At 35.7% G+C, this 21,988-nt stretch overlaps 1 protein-coding gene across 2 annotated transcripts in view; it reads right to left on the reverse strand.

Moving 5' to 3' along the window:
* Positions 1–21,988, reverse strand: part of LOC148946802 (uncharacterized) — a 226,332-nt gene that overhangs the window by 73,694 nt on the left and 130,650 nt on the right. For both annotated transcript variants that reach the window (XM_089097151.1, XM_089097152.1), the window contains exon 7: positions 19,734–19,845. In XM_089097151.1, the coding sequence (XP_088953277.1) occupies positions 19,734–19,845 (112 nt within the window). The remainder of the gene's footprint in view (positions 1–19,733; positions 19,846–21,988) is intronic.

Here is a 21,988-nt window from a genome sequence, read left to right on the forward strand (position 1 = left end):
AAAGCACCACTTTGGTGAAAAGTAACATTTTTTTTCTACGAAAATATATAATCCAGTGCGGAAATGTTTCGTAATACGTAATAAATTTATAAAATATGTCCCTTTTTGCCCTTTTATGTCCCAAATATGTAAAATGTGTCACTTTTTCCCCTTTTATTTCATTCTATCCTGGCATATGGGGATGTGTCCTTTTGACATAAAATGTGTCCAGTTGGCAACTCTGCACTACGCTACGGGAGTGAGTCATATGCACTTGACCCGCAGCAACTTGTGGAAATAGTCACGTAAAGGAATCACGGCTGAGGCAATTCAAAAGATGCAATAATGTGATATTTCTAGTTTTACCTAGAATTATATTGATGTAAATCTAGTATTGGTATTTTCTTGACAACAAAAAAAATGCAGGGCTGAGTTTTTAGTCCCCATTTTCCTTTTAAAATGTGCATCTTGCAACATAGCTGCTTCTGAATTACGGCAGTTGTCTTAACAAGCCAGTCTTTCAACATAAACTTTAACTATGAAGCGAAGTTAAACCTTCGCTTCGAACTTGAGAGGTTTCGAACGTGTCCGAAACTCCCAGCCAACCACTAATCTTCAGCAATGAAAAAAAAAAAACAGATACCTAAAGCTAAAGGTCAAGCAAGTGTATTTTATTATTCATATAATCAGTAGATTTATTTTGAACGGTGACGAATTAAATAATTTACACAGTATTGGTAAGAGTACCTGTTCTGTCTCACTGCTGGGGAGTCGAGTAAAAATATTAAGGAATTTTTGTTTGAGAGGGGGGTATGGGGGTTTAAAGCTGTGTTGAGGGGTAAAATATTTTTTTACTTGTTCTCAAAACAGAGAATACGCTACGGCTTTATTCTTTCTTATGCCTGTCGTCCAACGGGCTTTACTGCTAGTCTTGCTATGAATATGAACCTTAGTAACCTTAGAACCTTATTAGTGGTCATTCGTACAAGTGAAGTTTTTAATTTTACAAGTCTATAAAATTTTCTTAAGAATAAAGACACTATCAAACATGAGCTTAATCGATCTGAATTGTTTATTTGAGTATAGATATGTCGGAAGAACAATACTTATTTACATGGAAATTTCATAGGATTCACATTTCCTTCCTTTTCATAAAGAATGATTTTTCATAAATTACATATTTCCTTTCTTTGTTATTTAGAAGGATAAAAGAAACAATCGTGAATTTTTTAAGAAAATAGCTTCGAGTTTGAAAAAGGGGGATGCCATTCACGTCGCACAGAAAGAGATTAGTTTTACTGTTGATATCTTCTATTGCCTCGAGAAAATATTGCTCAAACTAATGGCGAATCAATAGGAAATGAAGATGGAATATTCCCCGGCTAAGAAATAATAAGCCTTGGTAGAAGATTCAATTTCACCAGTGTTTCATTTTATCAAAAAAATAATAAAATTGCTTCTTTAAGGTTTTGTTTAGTATAGATAGCCACTTATACAGATACGCCCATGTCACTAAGGATTAGTTTTTTCTTTTCTTTTAAAGAACTGCAAATATTTAGGGTTAATAGCTTGTAGTCAAAAACAGAGTCTTATAAAAATAATTCCTGTTCCATAAAGAAGAATTAATTTTATTGTTGATTTTTTTCTATTGCCTTACTGTGAAAATGTTATGGCAGGTCAGTAGGGAATGAAAATGACTAGTCCTGCGTTTTATCTAAGAAAAAATGTGCTTTGGTTGTATGCCAAATTTCACTAATGTCTCTTTTTCGTAAATCGTGAAATCATAAGGATTGCTCCTTCATGTTTTTTTTTCCAGCAAACAATAATAAAGCATTCCAATAAATAGTATTTTTGGTACTTAAGTACTATACCAAACACACTCGAGAAGTGAAGTCGGGTTATTCATAATAAAATATGCCAAAATATAATAATTTAGAAACAAAATTATGGAAAATAGGACGAAAAATTAAGGAAAACAGGCCGCCCAAGACGCATTATATTAAATACCTAGCCCAACCTAACCTAACCAAAATACCAACTCTATATATTAATTAGTTAATTAAAATATACTTCATCGTAGTTTTTTCACTGAACCTTAGCTAAATATCTTTGAATACAGACAGATAAAACCGGTTTTCTCACATCTAAGAGAGCTAGCTTCTCGGTTGTGTTTTGTATAAAACGTAAGTACCGTATTTATTTTTATTTATTTTTTTGAGTTTTTTTTCAAGATAATGACAAGGTGATCGAAAATTTGGCCATCAAATCAATAGTTCCAAACTACTGTGATCGGTTTACTTAAATAACCTGAAACCGGACAGGGCCAAAATAAAAATTACCCTAAATGGTGGAATAAAATATATGTCAACATTCTGGTGTTATCAAATTGGAAGTACTTATATTTTCTGGCCGTTGTTGATGCTTTTACTATTGAATTGATTAAAACCGATTGGTATAATCATCATTTTAATCCAGGGATATTGATTCGGTATAGTATTTTACTCAAGTCAACATCTTTGCCTCCTTTCTTTCTTTGGGATTTGTTTAGTATATTTGTCCTTACTATTCTGCGGTTCTTCTACATTGTCTTGGAACAAGCAATTGACTTATCACAGTTTTGCTTGAATAAAACAATCTACAAAAACCAGCAAAACAGAAAGGCAAAAACTAAAACTCCCGTGAGGTAATGTCGTGGAGGGTCCATTAACATTGAGGTTTTAATAATAACCAGATTTAGCTAGCCCTAATTTGAGACAATTAGATTTTTCACAGGACTTCATGACTGGCTCGAAAATCTATGAAAAATTCTGATAGGCTCTTAACAGTAGCTAAATCTCGGTGTTAGCAAAATCTCACTTTATGTGGGACTTAAGGATATTTAATATGATGATTTAGCTTTGCTTTCATTTTTATTGAAAATTATATAAAAGAACAAATAAGTTTTTTCAACTGAAATTAAGGAACAACATTAAAACTTAAAACAAACAGAAATTATTACGCATATGAGAGGGACTTTTTGTTCCAATCATTTAAGAATGACTCCTGATATTCGAATAAATAGAATAATGAGCTGCTTTTAAAGTTCTACAAAAACTTTCGCGTAAAGGGCGAGGTATTATTATGAAGAAGGCATCCCCCTCATATACTTAATACTTTCTGTTCGTTTTAAGTTTTAATGTTGCTCCTTACTTTCAGTTGAAAAAACTTATTTTTTATTTAATTTCTGGTCGTTTTTTAAATAATGACGGGAAATTCGGCTCCCCCTCCGTGGAAAATTCCAATACCGCAAGAAAATTTTCTCCATGGCAAGATCCTCCCACGTAACCACCCGTCAGTAAACCCCCCAAAAAATGTTTATATACTTCCCAGTAACCAATACTCATTTGGCATCTGACCAGTGTACAATAGTTCAATTTTAAGCCGGATTAACTTTGGAATATATTATAGCCTAACATTGAGAGTGCAGATTTATATGGACTTTAACGCTAGTTTTAATGATTGCATATGAAAATTTGATGGACTTTTTTTTACCTGGATAAGGGATTAATTTTGGCTATGTTTCAGACCTAGACATTTTTGGGTTGAGCTAAGTAAAAATAATAATGTTTTCGCATTCATCTGCTCTTAATTTTATCCAATCTAACATTCGATCGGGTATTGATAATGAAGTTATTATTAGTCATGCAGTGGAGTTTTTTCCTGAAAATATTCTCAAAGATGCTAAAGTTGATTTATGGGCAGAAATATACCCTAGCCTAGTACCAAAACAACCACAAGGAGACAAGGTGATAATGCCTCCATTTGGCATGTGAAAGATATGATTGATTTGCTTCGGAAATGCGAAAATGAGGAGTTAACAGTGCCAACGTACGTAATCATTTCACCCACTGAAGTGCCTGTAAATCCTTCTGTTGCTTATCATAAACTTGCTGCCAAAATTTGTGCTCTGGGTAGTACCCTTAAAAACATCAAAGAAAAGGTAACAGCTTATGATTTAAATTTTCCGTCACATCCCATTCCTTATGCTAGTCCCCATACTGAAAGGACCGCCACCGTTATCATTTCGAAGCCATCTGGCGATAAGCTGTTCGTTCAGATTAGTCAATCTGCAGCAAAGATTTTCAGTGATTCGGCTCCAATCGTGTTGAATAGCTGTGAAGTCATGGTGCTTGGAAAAAAATTCATGGCATTGTTAAGGGATTGCTCGCTAATTATGATGCGATGATTTTTAAGGAATGTGAAGGTGTCATCGACGCTGAACGTTTGGGAAATTCCCTGAATGTGAAAATTACCTTTGCCGATGCTGTAGCCCAGAGTAATAGCCTACAACTCGGGCTCAAGGTGGGTTATGAATCCTTCCAGGTCTCTAAATTCCTGCACCTGCCCCGATGCTGTCATAATCGTCAATCTCACAACCACATGAAAACCAAATACGATAAGCCAACAAAATGCAGCCGTTGCGCCGGCTCTCATGTATCATTCCGTGATTCCCCCTATGTTTTTAATCCAAAATGCGCTAATTGTGAGGGTAGTCACGCAACGTGTAGCCTAAAATGTCGTATTTTGCGTGATGTCCTGAGCAAACGTGTGATTCGGAAATGATTGTTGAATTGTCCGTTTCAATCTGCTCTTTTAATATCAATTGCACGAAAGATAAAGATGGCCCATTAAATAAAAAAATGAATGATTTTGACATTTTATTCTTGCAAAAACATTTACTTCATGCCATCTCCGTTAACTCTCTACGAAGAAGCAGCCACCACATTGTATTTTCCACCAATGCCTGCAAAACAAAAGGCCGACCCTCCGGGTGCCTTGCATGTGTTATCAAACGGTTAGCCAGTCCTTTGTCACCTGTCTTATTTCATTCCTCTGATAATATTATGGCAATACGACATGGTTGCCTCGTATTTATAAATGTATGTCTTCCCTGCGATCAGAAACGTCTAGCTTCACTTACTAAGTTTTCTAATGCCTGCTTATTCCTTAAAATTCTGTTATGCAATATTGAAAAGCATGGGTATCGGTGGCTAGTGATACGTGATTTCAATTGTGATGTTCATAGCTCCTCCACTTTAGAAACTTAAATTTAGATTCGCTGCCAATTGGTTACCGTATAGTACCCAAAGCTCATAATTACAGTTTTATTCATAATAGTGGTACTGTGACCAAAATTGATCATTGTATCTGCTCCACCGATGTTCCCTGTTCTGTCGTTAATGTTGACGAAGACGAACGTAATTTTGACCACCTTCCCCTTACTGTGAGATTAACCGCTGATCCATCTAATAACCCTTGTGCAACTACTTATAAAAAATGGTGCGTGAAACGAGAGTGGAGCAAAGCCTATTGGTCTTTATATATTTCTACCCTTACAGCTCTGTTGTCCTGCATCAAGATCCCTTTTAATCTACTGTGCACGACTGTTTATTCGACACAAACCAGAGTGCAACTGAATAGTTATTACCGTCGCTTAATTGAGTGCATAAAACAAGCTGAAAATGTGGCTGTCCCCCTTGTCCGGGTTAAACTCAAAACTCGAAGTCTAATTTGGAAAGAAGGCCCGGGTCTTAAAGCCGTCAAAAATCGTGCTAAAATCTGGCTTCGCATCTTGATTGCGTGTGGGCAGAGGCGAAGTTTTTGATATAAAAAGTAAGACAAAAGCGGAGTTTAAACGGTATCTTCGTTGGGTTCGATACAATGGTGCTGAGTTCCCTAAAAGTGCAGTACAATGGAAAGAAGTCATTAATGCGTCTAAATTCCTTAGGGACCAGTGATGTTATCCCAGAATCTGCTTGGCTAGGCATTATAAAAATATTTTTTGTAAGATTGAGTATAGTGTTCATTATTATTTTCAGTGCTAAATTTTTGCCACCTAAAGTTTTGCAACGTCATGTTATTCCCGTCTCAACTAAAAGTATTGTTAATTGTATGCTTAAACTTAAGTCTAAATCGAGTGATCTTAATGGGATTAGCGCTCACCATTTACATTGTGATTGTCCGGCATTAGTCGCTCAGCTCCAGTTACTTTTTCAGTTCTGTTTATGTTTGTCAATGGTGCCTGATTCCTTCCTTTGCGTAACGGTAACTTCAATTCTTAAACGTGGTTGCGATATTAGTAAGATTTTTGAACATGTTCTGCTCCAATATATTATTGAACGAACTGCGAAAGACTCAAACCAATTTGGGTTTCAACCTCGTATTGGGTGCCAACATGCGCATAAGGTTTTAGCTTCAGTTCTTTATGATGCCCAGACTAAAATTACATATTTGCACTTTAGATTTGTCTAAAGCATTCGATAGTATTTGCCATGCACAAGTGCGGCACTCTTTGTCAGAGTTTGGATTGAACCCTTCTGTCATACATGTACTTAAATTTTACTATAGTAATTCGTTTCTTCGTTGAAAATCTGGTACAGGATACTGCGGTAATATACCAGTTCAATCTGGAATACTGCGAAGTGGAGTGCTATCGCCTTATTTATTTATTGCTTGCATTCAAAATGTATTATTAGAAATCAAGCCTTCGTATTTTTATAATTTATCTGATGTGTCTTATGTTGCGTATACGGACGATCTGCTAATTTTAAGCCAAACCAAGTCTATTTTGGCATTATCTGTGCAATATATTTCTATGATGTTTCGGGATGTTGGTGTTGTTTTGAATGTTGATAAATGTGAATATTTAGTTTTCAATCCCAAATCATCAGCTCATAATTTGTCCTGTGGATCCTCAGTAATTCGCAAGGTTGTGTCTCAATTTTACGCACGGAGGGGTTTAGAGTACTTGTCCGGGATTGAATTGTCAAAAGGATATTTCCGCGGGGAGGTGGTTTCAATATTTGACTATATTTGAAATTTTGCACCCCAAAAATTTCTGCTCCCGGGGCAAGTGCACCCTCTGCCTCTCCCCTCTAAAACCACCTCTGCACTATCTTGAAAAGATTCTTGATCATTCGCATTGTTTTGTTCCCGCACAAACAGCTTTTTGAAGTTATTCCATAAACTTGTTCCAATCATTAATTTTTCCCTTGAAAATTTAAATTCTCTAACAAAAGCAGAGAATGTTTTTTAAAGATAGCTCAGGGTTTTAAAAACAGCGGGATGAAGATTCACGTCGTATACAAAGAAGATTAGGTTTTTGTTTATGTCTTCCTATTGGAGTTAAAAGGGAATGAATCCTTATTCCTATTAAATAAAAAAAAAGAAGTTTTTTCAACTGAAAGTAAGAAGCAACATTAAAACTTAAAACGAACAAAAATTATTAGTATATAAAGGGGGTTGCCCCCCTCCTCAACACCTCGCTCTTTACGCTAAAATTTTTTAGTACTTTTAGAAAAGTGTCTTATTGTTCTAATTAAACGACCCTTGTGTTTCAGCGGTTATTGTTAAAGAATTGGGACAAAATTCAAACGGAAATGGCGCAATAGTCGTTAGAACTTTTACGTTTAGGAGAGGGGAGTGAGGCAGTTGCCAAACTCATGTTCGTAGTGACTTCTGTTCATTTTAAGTTGGTCTTAAATAGTCAAGTTAATTTATACTCATTTTAGGATTTATTCATTCATCTATATGATCGCTTATTTTGACTCTGTTTATTTTGGGCTTTGTTTATTCTTTGACAGTTTTTTTTTTGGTCGTTTTAAGTTTAAATTGTTATAGAAATTTATCTTTGCTGGTCCTGTGTTTAATATGGCTCTTTACTTTTCTCTGAAAAACTTCTTTTACGGGAAGTTTATTTTGACTGATACTGAGAAATTCGTATGTTAGATTTGGGTGGCCGATTTGTTCAACACTTTTATGGATCGTTCTCCGGGCCAAATTTTTTTTTCAGTTTTGCCCCAAATTCTCCGAGTAAGGGACCTGAAATTAGCCACAGAAACATTTCTTTCCGATTTGTTTGAACTTCCAAGAATCGTTGCCTGTACTAAGGAAACCAAATAATTTGTTTGGGGGAGATTTGCGTTAGGAAGCCCTGAAACGATTCAAGAAATGTATTATTCCAGATAACTTTGAACTTACATCCATAATCAAGGGCGTAACCAGTATTTTTTTACAGGGCAGGTGGGGGGGGGTAAACAACGCACCAAAAATGTATTTATATACATTTTTGTTACGTTTTTATGAGTCGAAAAAAAATTTCGAGGGGGGAGGGTGATTAAAACCTTGCCCCCTGGATATGGCCTTGACCATTAGTCCCGGGGTCAAGGGAAACCAAATGTAGAAAGGGACCCCCAAAACAAAGTTTAAAAAGGCCAAAAATATTTTGCTATCCGCTCAAAACCTATAGCCTTAATTCATTATTTCAAGAAGATCCAATGCACCAGAAAACAGAAAAAAAACATTGCTTCAACCCCCTGAAAAAAGTACGAATTTCTTTTTTTGTTTCTCTCTGAACGACTTGAAGCTCACACCCCGTAAATTTCCTTGGCCAAGCAAACCCTGTTTAAGTAAAATTAGTTTGAGGGGACCAGCCACGAAAATCTTGTGCCAGAAAATATTGTTTTTCGTATTTTTAGCAATTACATCTTGGGTCAAGGGACCCAAATTCGGAAAAACAGACAAAAATATTAGTTCGTCTGGAAAAGGGGCCCTCAAAAGGGCCAAAAAACCTTGATTTTTAGTAGCTTTAAACTTAAACCGTACATCCCTGGTCAAATACATCCTAATGTTCAAGAACAATTTTTGTTTGAAGGCACGGGTCCTGTCAAAACTACAGCCATAAAAAGGGCTACTTTTTGATTGGCTTAAAATTTTCAAGTATTGTTTCTTGGGTTAAGGAAAAGAAAAGTGTTTTATTTTGGAGGGAGAAGAGTGTTGGGGTGCCCAAAAATGGGCCACACATCTTTTCGTCCCTGCTCAGTTTGAAACTTGCAGCTGCAACTTCCCGGGCAAAGAGAACCACAATGCACCGGAAAAAAGGCAATGAAAAATATTGGTATTGAAGAAAAAAGCTTCTGAAGGCCAAAAAGCTTTTTTTCTATCATCAAACCTCAAATAAATCAAATTATTTAAATGAAGCTTTAAAACAAATGTCTATAAGATGTTTAATTTCAATTGGCTATGTGCATCTTTAGGGACGGATGAACCGCCACCCGGCATTGGTACCTCTGAAACTTGAAAGCTCAATGTCTAGTTTTTGATAATTTTAAATCGATTAGCAACTTCAGAATTTTCACTCGATGGCTTTTTGGCACCTTTTGGGATTTGGCACCTAATGGTGATTTCGCGCCACAAAATGATAGAAATCGTTATTTTGCAGTAGTACAATCTTTTCTGCCCCTTAAAAGGGGACACTAAAAGTCTTGTGTTTTTTTCAAAATTTCTAGAACCAATGGTTTAAAACGATCACACTAAAAAAAAAAAAAAAAAAAAAAAAAAAAAAAAAAACCACAAATAAACACACATCTTTGACCACTTTTTTGGAACAAATGCAAACGTCTTTTAGTAGATAGGAGCTTGAAAACTCCATAACAAGGTTTTAACAAATATCATACAGGGGTGCCAACTAAAGGGGGAGGATAATCCTCGGGATTTTGAAAAATATGTTCTTTTAATCTTTCATTGTAAAATCAAAACAAACAAATTGATATTGGAAAATACTTTTGATTTTCGTTAAAAGAAAACTGAGAAAAAACTATCCCCTGAATTTTGAAAACGCTTTTTTTGTAATCTTCATTAGAAAAAAAAAAAAAAAAAAAAAAAAAAAAAATCCCCTCTACATTATCATCAATTAGCGCCACTATACTCGGAGCTACCAATAACAGTTGACAGTATTTTGTCAATCTTTTTTATTTGTTCATTCGGATTTCTTTATACAGTCTTTCTTTTATATTATGGGAAGCTATTTGAATACGGACAGATTCATTCAATCTGGTAAACAAATCAGAAAGCTATTGTCCAAACTACTTTTTTTTTAAGGTACAGTTATAACTTAGGATTAAGATTTGTAGTCTTTGATTTGAAGCTCTTTATCAAGGAGTCAAATTATCCATATTGTTCTCAGTTTCGAGCTTCAGTTTTTAAGTGGACTTAGTGGCCATTGATAACATCAGGCTTCTTTTGATTTTTGGTTGCAGGAGATTATATTCCGCCTTTTAGTTTACTCCGGGATGTTTGGAAACCTATTCTTTGGCAGTACGAGTTGCTAGGCTTTTTGTATTAGACTCACTACGATTAAAAGAACATTCATTCTTTTTGTCCGGTAAGTTATATTAATTTGTTCCGCATTTGATACATTACTAAAAAATAAAACATTTTAAGAACTTATTAGATACTATATTTGAAACCATGTATAGTAAATCATCACCTGGGGTTTTTGTAAGAGTTAAATAAAAAAAACAAGTTTTCTCAAATGAAAGTAAAGAGCTACATTAAACTTCAAACGAACAGAAATTATTTCGTAGGGTCTGCCCTCTCTTCAAGCCCCTACTCAGTTCACTAAAGGTTTATATTGCTTTAAAAATAATTCTTATTCCAAATCCGTGTTACATATCTTTGAGCAGTCATTAAAGAATTGGGACAAAAGGTCAAAAATTTTGACCTTAAGAAAAAATTTCAAATTTAACTTTTGTATAGCAATATTTCGAGAAAAAGAGCTAATTTAATGTATTTACTTTTCAAAACAGAGTATAATTATTACAATTAAACAACAATCTCCCCAACATGAAGGGAGATTTCACCCCATCAGGCCTCATGCTGTTCGGAACTGTAAGATAAGGAACTTCAAGTAAGGAACGACTCGGCTCAATAGTAACCAAAACTCCAAAAAATCAATTTTGATAACAGGAGATACATAAAAAGAATTCAATTTTTATGCTGATTCCAAATATATAAACTTCATCATGTTTAATGTTACCCATCAACATATACGAGACTGGAAAAATTTCCACAATTTTCGAAAAAGGGGGAAACGCCTTCAAACATTTAAAAGATTTTAATGAAAATCACATCACCAGCTTCTACATATCAGAAAACCCTACAGTAGAGGTTCCAAGTTCCTATAGACGAAAGTATAAAATTTTGCATTTTTTGCCAGAAGAAAGAAAACGGATGCTTCGTTTATTTGTTTTTTTTTCAGGGGTGATCGTATACGAGTCATTTGATCGCAGAAGATAGAGAGAGGGCTCATTAGATCGGAAATCAGAAGTTCTAGTGCCCCTTTTAAGTGACCAAAAAGATTGGAGGGTAACTAGACCCCTCCCACGGGTCTAGTTGCAGGGGAATTTCCAGGGAAATTTTTCAGGGGGAAGAAATGTAATTTCTTGGCATAATTTGAAAAAATGATCAGAAGCTAGACTAAAAAAAAACAAGTTTTTTCAACTGAAAATAAAGAGCAACATCAAAACTTAAAACGAACAGAAATTTTACGTATATGAGGGAGATAGTCCCTTCCTCAACCCTCGCTTTTTACGCTAAAGTCTGACTTTTTCGCACAATTCTTTATAAAGTACTGCTCAGACACAAGGGCCGTTGAATTTTAAAGAGAAGTATTTTTCAAGAACTGTAAGACTTTAGTGAAAAGAGCAAGGATCGAGAGAGGGGCAGCCTCCTTCATATACGGAATATTTTGTTGTTGTTTTTGCTAAATCCCAATGGTCAAAAAACTCACATTTCACATTTTTGACTGATGAGGCGGGAAAATCTGCCTCACTGAAATGTAATGCGATAATTTCCATCTGAACTGTCTCAGGTTTTTCCTTTTCAGGTGATCTGACGTAAATTTATTTGCTCCTAATCAAAGCTCAAAGAAACAAAAAATAACTAACATTAGCGGAAGATGATTCTCTGAATATTTATCTAATCTATACATGAAAAGCAAATAGGTACTCCTGTATTATTCAGAAGGCACTCGAGAAGTGAAGTTAGGTTAATCCTAATGTCAAAATATGTCAAAATATGATGCAAATATAATACTTTAGTTGATCAAACAGTTCGTGGTAACGAACTGTTAGTAAGGAGCGACCCGGCTCAATGGTAACCGAAACTCTAAAAAACGGAGTTTTGATACCAATAGATAGATCAAAAGAATTAAATTTTAATCCTGATTTCAAATATATAAGTTTCATCAAGTTTAGTCTTACCCATCAAAAGTTACGCGCCTGAGAAAATTTGTCTGATTTTAGAAAAAAGGGGGAAAGACCCCCTAAAAGCTATAGAACCTTAATGAAAATCACACCATCATATTCATCGTAACAGATAACCCTACTGTAGAGGTTTCAAGCACCTATCTACAAAAATGTGGAATTTTGCATTTTTTGCCACAAGATAGATCACGGATGCGTGTTTTTTTTTTTTTTTTGTGTTGTTTGTTTTTTTTTACCAGGGGTGATCGTACCCACCCAGTGGTCCTAGAATATCGTGGGAGAGCTCATTGGAACGGAAATTAAAAGTTCTAGTGCCCCTTTTAAGTGACCAAAAAATGGAGGCCAACTAGGCCCCCTCCCACGCTCATTTTTTTCACAAAGTCACCCGATAAAAATTTTGAGATAGCCATTTTGTTCAGCATGGCCGAAAATATGATAAATATGACTTTTAGGATGACTTAATCCCCCGAAGTCCCCAAGGGGAGGGCTGAAATTTATGAACTTTACCCAATGTTAACATATTGTATTGGTTATTGGGAAGTATACAGACGTTTTCAGGGGGGATTTTTTTTCTGGTAGGTGGGGGTGGGTGGGTCGGGGTTTATATGAATAGAGAGGACCCTATAACTCCGAGGGGGAGTCCATATATGGACTTATAGTCCCTAGAGAGAACATCTGTGCTGTCAGTCCGACGGGCCATCATATATGGGCATGGCATCCCACGGGAGAACACGTTTCCCAGAAATTGATTGCGTAACCTAACCTAACCTCATGAGCTCGTGGCATAGACTCCCTAGGGGAAATGGATTTCCAAGAAATGTCAAGGTTGATTGATTTGTTGGTGTTCGTCCAGGAGAATTGTTTCCGGGTGAAGTTTATTAATGTCTGACGGATGATGTCAAGGTCGATTGATTTGTTGGTGTTCATCCAGGAGAAATGTTTCCGGGCGAATGTTTTGATCTTAGAGATGAAGAGATTAACGCGGGAAAGGGTTTCCTAGGAATTTCAAATGTGACAGCGAAGGGATGTCAAAACAAATGGAACTCGCAGATACTACGTTTAGAGATTACTTGGGCGAAACCGTCTTAGAAATTTTAGGGAATTATTTGGGCGAAACAGTTAGAGACATTTTAGAAGATGATTTAGAAGAGGATTTGAGGGTGAAACTCTGTGGTCGTTATAATACACAAGTTCTATTTGAACAGTGTTGTGAGGTCCTCTACCCCAGCCCCCAAAGGGCTCCGATCCCCCTACCCCAACCCCAAAGGAAGCCCCCGGGCTCCCAAAGGACCACCCGGCCCCCCAAGGGCCCCCCAAACCCCCAAAGGCCCCCTGAGCCCCCAAAGAGTCCCCTCCCCATTTTTTAATACTTTTTTGTGCACTTGAGACACAGAAGGGCCCCCACATTTCAAAAGGCCTTATTATATCTTTTCAGAACAAGTTCCTTTCTTAATGTCATTCCTAAACCCATTTTACAAGTTGAAGTACCCATCCTTTTCACCCACAACTTTACTTTACAGCTTTTTGAATGTCCCAACATCAAGCAATACTTTTCAAAAGGTATCTCAGAATAAGTTCTTTTCTCAATATTCCTCCTAAACCAATTTTACAAGTTGAAGCAACCATCCTTTTCGCTATAATTTTACTTTACAATTTTTTGCACACCCCAACACTAAGCAATGCTTTTAAAAGGCATTTCAGAACAAGCTATTTTCTTAATGTCCTTACTAATCCAAGTTTAAAAGTTGAAGTACTTATCTTTTTCACCACAACTTTACTTTATGACTTTTTTGCACACCCCAAGATCAAGCAATACTTTTCAAAAGGCTTTATTATATCTTTTCAGAACAAGTTCTTTGTGTAATAATCATCCAACATTACATGCACAAATTTAATCAGCCATCTTTCCCCCCAAAATTTTATTATAATTTGTTTCAGATAGCCCAATATTCAGCATAACTTTTCATAAGGTTTTTTACTATCTTTTCAGACCGGACGAGTTACTTGATGGCTTTCTCAAGCCCCTTTTACAATATAAAATACTTATGTGTTCCAACGCAACTTTACTTTGAGACTCTTTGGCACACCCCAAGATCAAGCAATACTTTCCAAAAGGCTTTATTATATCTTTTCCGAACAAGTTCTTTTCTTAATGTCCTTCCTAAACCAATTTTACAAGTTGAAGTAGTTATCTTTTTCAACCACAACTTTACTTTACGACTTTTTTGCATACCCCGACATCAAGAAATACTTTTCAAAAGGCTTTATTATAACTTTTCAGAACAAGTTCTTTACGTAATTTTCTTCCTAAGCCCATTTTACAAGTTGAAGTACTTATCTTTTCCCCCACCACTTTACTATAAGGCTTTTTGAATACCCCAACATCAAGCAATACTTTTCAAAAGGTTTTATTATATCTTTTCAGAACAAGTTCCTTTCTTAATATCATTCTTAAACCAATTTTACAAATTCTAAATTTTTCCTTAGTAGATAGAAAAAGCTATATCATAGTTGCGAATATTTTCTCGGAAGCTAAGCAGTTCTATCTCAATTTTAAATTTTCTCAATGAAGTGAAGAAAGTTCAAGTTCTCTTCTGAATTTTCTCAATGAAAAAGAAATTAGTTATTAATCAATTCTATTTTTCCAAATACTATAAAAATTTTTCACTTCAGGTCAGATTTCTCTCAAAGAGAGGAAAAAATTTTAAATACTGTTCCTAATTTTTCATGGAAGATAGAAAAGTTCAAGTTCTCTTCTGAATTTTACCAAAGAACAAACTCCAATTGTAATTTCTCCAGAAAAATAAAAATCTTCCACTTCAGTTTTAAGTTCACCTAAGACATAAAGAAATTTAAATTTCTATTCTAAATTTTTCCATAGTAGATAGAAAAAGCTATAGCATACTTGCGAATATTTTTTCGGAAGATAAAAAGTTCTAGTTCAATTTTTAATTTTCTCTACGAAGTGAAGAAAAGTTCAAGTTCTATTCTGAATTTTCTCAATGAAAAAGAAATTAGTTATTGATCATTTCTATTTTTCCAAATATTATAGATATTTTCCAACTTCAAAATGGGCACACACAAAAACTTAGACAAACTTACACAAACATAAACACACACAAAAATCACACACACACACAAAAAAACTTACACACACACACACACACAAAAACATACACACACACACAAAAAATTACACACATACAAAAACTTACACACACACACACACAAAAACATACACACACACAAAAACATACACACACACAAAAACTTACACACACACACAAAAACAAATACATCAACACCAACATACACACACACACACATACTTACACACAAACACACACACACACACACACAAACATACACACACAAAAAAAACTTACACACACAAAAAAACTTACACACACACAAAAACTTACATGCACACACACAAAAACTTACACACACACACAAAAACTTAAACGCACACACAAACAAAAACACACACAAAAACTTACACACACACAAAACTTACACACACACAAAAACTTACACACACAAAAAAAATTACACACACAAAAAAACTAAAAAACATGAAAAAACTTAAACACACACAAAAACTTACACACACAAAAAATTACACACACACAAAAACTTACACACACACAAAAACTTACACCCAAACAAAAAAACTTACACACACACAAAAACTTACACACACCCAAAAACTTAAACACACACAAAAACTTACACCCTCACACAAAAATTACACACACACAAAAACTTACACACACACAAAAACTTACACACACACAAAAACTTACAAACACACACACAAAAACTTACACCCACACACAAAAACTTACACACACACACAACAACATACACACACACAAAGAAATACACACACACACAAAAACAAACACACACAAAAAAAAACTAACACAAACACACTCAATTACAAACACACACAAAAAAAAACAAAAACACAAACACAGACACACACACACAAAAACAAACACACACACAAAAAAACTTACACACACACAAAAAATTACACACACAAAAAAACTTACACACACAAAAAAACTTACACACACACACACAAAAACTTACACACACACACAAACTTACACACACAAAAAAAACTTACACACACACAGAAAAAAAACTTGCACACACACAAAAACTTACACACACACAAAAACTTACACACACAAAAGAACTTACACACACACAAAAGAACTTAGACACACACAAAAAAACATACACACACACACAAAAACTTGCACAAACACAAAAATACTTACACAAACAAAAAAAATTACACACACAAACAAACTTACACATACACACAAAAAATTACACACACACAAAAAAACTTACACATACACACACATAAAAACTTACACACACACACACAAAAACTTACACACGCACAAAAACTTTCACTTAGGTTAGGTGAGAGACAGGCAAAAAGTTAGGTGTATGGTTAGGTTAGGTTAGACTAGATTAAGGTAGGTTAGGTTAGGTTAAGATAGGTTAGGCTAGGTTAGCCTACGTACGCGCGTACGTAGGCTAACCTAGCCTAACCTAACTTAACCTAACTTAATCTAGTCTAACCTAACCTAACCATACACCTAACTTTTTGCCTTTCTCTCACCTAACCTAACCTTCTCATGCAGGAAAAAATAAAGATTAATGTATTTCAAACAGTTCGTGGTAACGAATTGTTAGTAAGGTGTGACGCGAATCAATAATAACCAAAACTAAAAAAAACAGAGTTTTGATAACAATAGATACATGAAGAGAATTGAATTGATTTAAAACATTTAAAGTCCATGAACCTAGCCTGCACCCCTTCCCCCTCCATAGTAAATAAATGTTGTAATGTAGCTTCTGCATTAAATGCAATTATATTTTTATCGTGACGACAGCCGAGAATGTCATTTTCTACAACAACAATTGCAATCTTACAGCTAGGCTAAAGCAAAACAAATTAGCCTATCAAACAAATTTACTGCAAACTAACCTAGCCTGGCAAAACAAATTTGTTACAAACAAAAACAAATTAGGATTGTTTTGTTAATTACTCATTTAGTGCTTTGGAACATTGTCCTGCTGGATTTAATTGGATGTGCTTAATTTGATTTGTGTTTATTTAACTTTTCTCTGAGCATAACCTTAGTTGTACACAACATCAGTGTTTTGTAGTCTAGTGAGTTAGTGACTGTTTGCTTTACTATTTGTTGCTTCACTAAGCTCAATTACTGGAGGAAATCATTGACAGGTAAGCAAGAGTTTACATTTTTAAATCTATTGGCTTAGTTTAAGATTAGGCCACCTTATAAATATCCCTAGGACAGCCTAGCAACAGGAGTGATTAACCCTGGCCTAGCGTATTCTGTATCACCAGGAAATCAAGTGGTTTATGTCTTGGTTTATATCCAATTTCTGCCCTATAAGTAACAAGACCTTTCCTAGGCTATTGTTGAAACATGCTGCTATAGGCTACCTTGAACCCAAGTGATCTTGACACCAAGATTCCAAATCATATAAGAAAAAGGAAAATTAAAATGCGAATTTCGGTTTAATTATTCATGTACGGTGAGCCAAAATCAAAGCTGCATTAATTCAAAAACTTTCAGAAATTAACTAAAAAAACAAGTTTTTTTTTTAACTGAAAGTAATGAGCGACATTAGAACTTAATACAAACAGAAATTATTCCGTATATGAAAGGGGCTGTCCCCTCCTCAACGCCTTGCTCTTTACGCTAAAGTTTGACTCTGTCTCACAACTTTATTTTTTAAAACAATAAAAACTTTAGCGTAAAGAGCGAGGCGTTGAGGAGGGGACAGCCCTCCTGTCCTTTTCCTGGCCGAAAAGGACAATCTTTGGCAATCTGTCATCCTCCATCCGCAGAACGTGTCCTAGCCGTCTCAACATTTCTCTCATTATCAAACAGTTCGTGGTAACGAATTATAAGTAAGACATTCATCTAACTGAAACAAGTAAAAAGACCTGCAAAAAGACACTCATGTAAAGGTACAAATATATATATACTAACTATTTACATGACAAGACGAGTTAACGGCGAATCAGCAAGGAGTTGCAAGCTGCAGCGGCTAGCTTTTGCTTCAATTTCACCAGTTTTCGTCACAGGATCAATGATCCAGTAACTGCTACTGACGTAACTATTCGAAACTCATAAAGGTAAATGCAACATAAATTTTGCCAGCTTGTATTCATGAGTGCACAGCTGTCTTTCTGGGTAGCTTTTAGTAACTCCCAGAGCGGTGATACATATACAATAGAAGGCGCAACTACGGCGTTAAATATTCTGGCGAGGGTGTGTTTATTAATACTATTTCTCCGGCTTACTGCTTTTCGGCAACCTTTCGTAAGAGACCGAGATACAATATCAAACAGTTCGTGGTAAAGAACTGTATAGGAAGAGCGACCCGTCTCAGTAGTAACCGAGACTCTAACAACCGGAATTTTGATACCAATAGATAATTCAGCAGAATTGGATTTTTATGCTGATTTTGAATATATAAGTTTCATCCAGTGTAGTCTTACCCATAAAAAGTTACGAGCCTGAGAAAATTTGCCGTATTTTCAAAAAAGGAGGAAACACCCCCTGAAAATCATTGAATCATAATGAAAATATCACAATTACATTCAGCGTGTCAGACAACCCTACTGTAGAGGTTTCAAGCTCCTGTCTGCAAAAATGTGGAATTTTGTATATTTTTGCCAGAAAAAAGATGACGGATGCCTGTTTATTTTTTTTTCTCAGGGGTGATCGTATCGATCCAGTGGTCCTAGAATGTCGCAAGAGGTCTCATTCAAACGGGAAATAAGAGTCATAGTGCCCATTTTAAGAGACCAAAAAAATTGGAGGGCAAGTATGCCCCCTCCTACGCTCATTTTCCCCAAAGTCACCGGATAAAATTTTTGATATAGCCATTTTGTTCAGCATAGTCAAACATTCTAATAACTATGTCTCTGAGGACGACTTAAGCCCCCACAGTCCCCGAAGGAAGGGCTGCGAGTTATGAACTGCCTATTGTTTACATGTAGTATTGGTTATTAGGAAGTTTACAAGCGTTTTCAGGGGGGATATTTTCTGGTGAGGGTGGGAGGGTTTGGAGGAAGGGGGTTACGTGGAAGGATCTTTCCATGGAGGAATTTCTTATGGAGGAAGAGAATTTTACATGAGGGGGGCGCCGGTTTTCACAGAATTATTTAAAAAACGATCAGAAATTAAATAAAAAAAAAACGAGTCTTTTCAACTGAAAGTAAGGAGCAACATTAAACTTTAAAACGAACGGAAATTATTACGTATATTAGGGGGTTGCCTCCTCATCAATACCTCGCTCTTTACGCTAAAGTTTTTTAGTACTTTCAAAAGAGCTATTTATTCTAATTAAACGGCCTTTGTGATTCAGGGGTCATTCTTAAAGAATTGGAACAAAGTTCAAACTTTAGCTTTCCCTCCCATTAACCATTTAGACTAATGACGCCTCTAAAGACACTCCTACAGTTTTAGACAATTCTCTACAGATCTTTCAGGCTAACTTCACTGACTTTAACCGTTCTTCTTTTGGCATTATTTTCAATTATCTAAATAAGGTAAAAATTATTGGGACAAAAATGATTCAACGTTATTAACAATTTTTACTTGCCTGGTGTTGTTGAGGTTGTTGGAGGTAGACAATCGTCGCCTTTTGCAATTTGAATGTCATCAACTGCCATGTCGCTCATATATGAAGATCCTCTCAGTCCTTCAATAATTAGCTAAAATTAAAATATCCACTTTTTATTATTTAGACTTTCCTGTAGTCCAAGGAGAGATTAGTCAAGGATAACTACTAATCAGAAACGTGACTGCAAACAGCGCTTCAGGGTGGCCTTGATGAGCGGCGCCGCTCGAGGAAATTATGGCCTAGTAAACGACACAGCATTTGCACTGGATTCTGATTGACGAATAATTCGTATGGGTTCCGTATGTTTTTATGGTTTTTTTGGTGAAAAACCTCTTCCTAAGTAAGTTATCTATTATGGAATGCCTCCCCACAAGGCCGTACCAAGAGGGGGTTAGGGGGTTATGGGGTTAGGGGGTTTGAACCCCTCCCGAAATGTCTTTTTGACTCGTAAAAACGTAAAAAATGGATATAAACAAATTCTGTATGTGGTTTTTGAGTTTTTTTTGTGTAACCCCCCCCCCTCCCCGAAAAAAATCTGTGAGTAAAACTCCATCCGAAAAAAAATCCTGGGTACGGCCTTGCCTCCCCATAGTATTATATTTGTAGGCATGAATATAAAACGAGTCGGAGTTAATAAGCTTGAGATTGCTTGTGTAAGATTTCAGTTTTTATGGAGTCGTCAGTTGAAGCGGGGTTTTCCAGTTAAAGCAATTATTTTTTAGCATCTCCTCAATTTTCGCTTTCTGCTTTAGTACTGCTGTCAGCTTTTGTTTATTTCTGGCTCAATTATTTAGTCTAAGGTGGAAAGTGTTCCTGTTTATTTTCTCCTGCATTGCTAACCACCTCATTATTTCTTTTAATGGAACTGTTGGTTTCGGAAGTAAGCTTATGGCTCATCTTTTTAATTTGGTTCAGTTCTTCCGTGAATTCTTAACCATTAATATTGATGTTTTCTCATCAGATGCTGTTGTACTTGGAGTCTCAATTCAGCTAAGCTGCTTGCTTCACCAGGATGTATTGTACTTTGACTTTCTGTGGTTGCACTAGTTTGACAAGTGTTTGTTTATTATCTTGGACATATGTTGTTGAGTTTTCTATTCGACAATATATATCCAACAAACAAAATCATGTTGCTTTGCTGTGGCAATGTTAATTTTGAATTATGTTTTATGAGGGACAAGTGCCACGGCGCACCAGCATAGCACCTGACAATAGGAGGCTACGTAAGTGTTTTCCGACAGTTTTAAAAATATTACTTATCTTCGAACATTCAATGATGAGTATTTTGACCCAAGTCAGACCGAAATTGTTGTTTTGCCATACAGAATAGCAAATATCCCAGAAAAAGGGGGTAACTGATCTTCTTGCGGAATGGATTAGTTAAAGTCTTGGTAAGTCCATTTTGTTCCCCTGTTGTAACTTTCGATAGGAGGTCTCTCAGACAAATATGCAGGGGAAATTTCAACCCTGGCCTTCCTTCATCTTGAGAAATGTATTTGGACCAATCGTGAAATATGGGGGTTATGGGAATGGCAGTTACACAGCATCTCATATTTTATAATCAGTTAAAAATCAATCTAGTTTTTCAAATGAAAGATAGGAGCACATTAAAAATTAAAACAAACATAAAATGAGAAGGGGATCCCCCTGCTGAACCTTCCTCTGCTTGCGCTAAAGTTTGGCCTTTTGTCCCAATTCATTAAGAATGACTCGTGAAAAAGGTCTATTGAATCGGAAGGCAAATTACTTTTAACGAAGGTGTCAGGAAGGGAGAACCCCTTCGCGTAAGGAATAATTTTTGTTTGTTATAAGTTTTAATGTCGCTCCTTACCTTCAAATGAAAAACCTTTCTATATAGATTCTGATTGTTTTTTAAATCATCTTCATCTTATCCAAGATATGGCGGGGCTACCACTCCCACAGATTCCCCACTCCTTGCTTTCATATTGTATGTATCAGTAGTCGTATATTGATTGTTAGCGTCTTAGATTGGTAGCGAAATTTTTTTCTGAAGATTAACACAATTTCTCTGTTACTTGCTGTTACTGTAGTAGCAAGTGACTAAAGCGATCGAAGGCACTTGAGTAAAACAAATGGTTGATGGCTGGGTAGGATGAATTGGCAAGTGAGTTTAATTTGCGAATGAAAAAGCACAGTTGGGAAAGTGTTCCCCCTTTTTTCGAATATGTGGCAAATTCTCTCAGGCTTGTAATTTTTGCTAGGTAGCTTTGCGC

This window comes from Artemia sp. Qi Xiang Cuo, chromosome 11 (genome assembly GCF_049724085.1).
Source record: "Artemia sp. Qi Xiang Cuo chromosome 11, ASM4972408v1, whole genome shotgun sequence".
In the NCBI taxonomy this organism is placed as follows: domain Eukaryota; kingdom Metazoa; phylum Arthropoda; class Branchiopoda; order Anostraca; family Artemiidae; genus Artemia; species Artemia sp. Qi Xiang Cuo.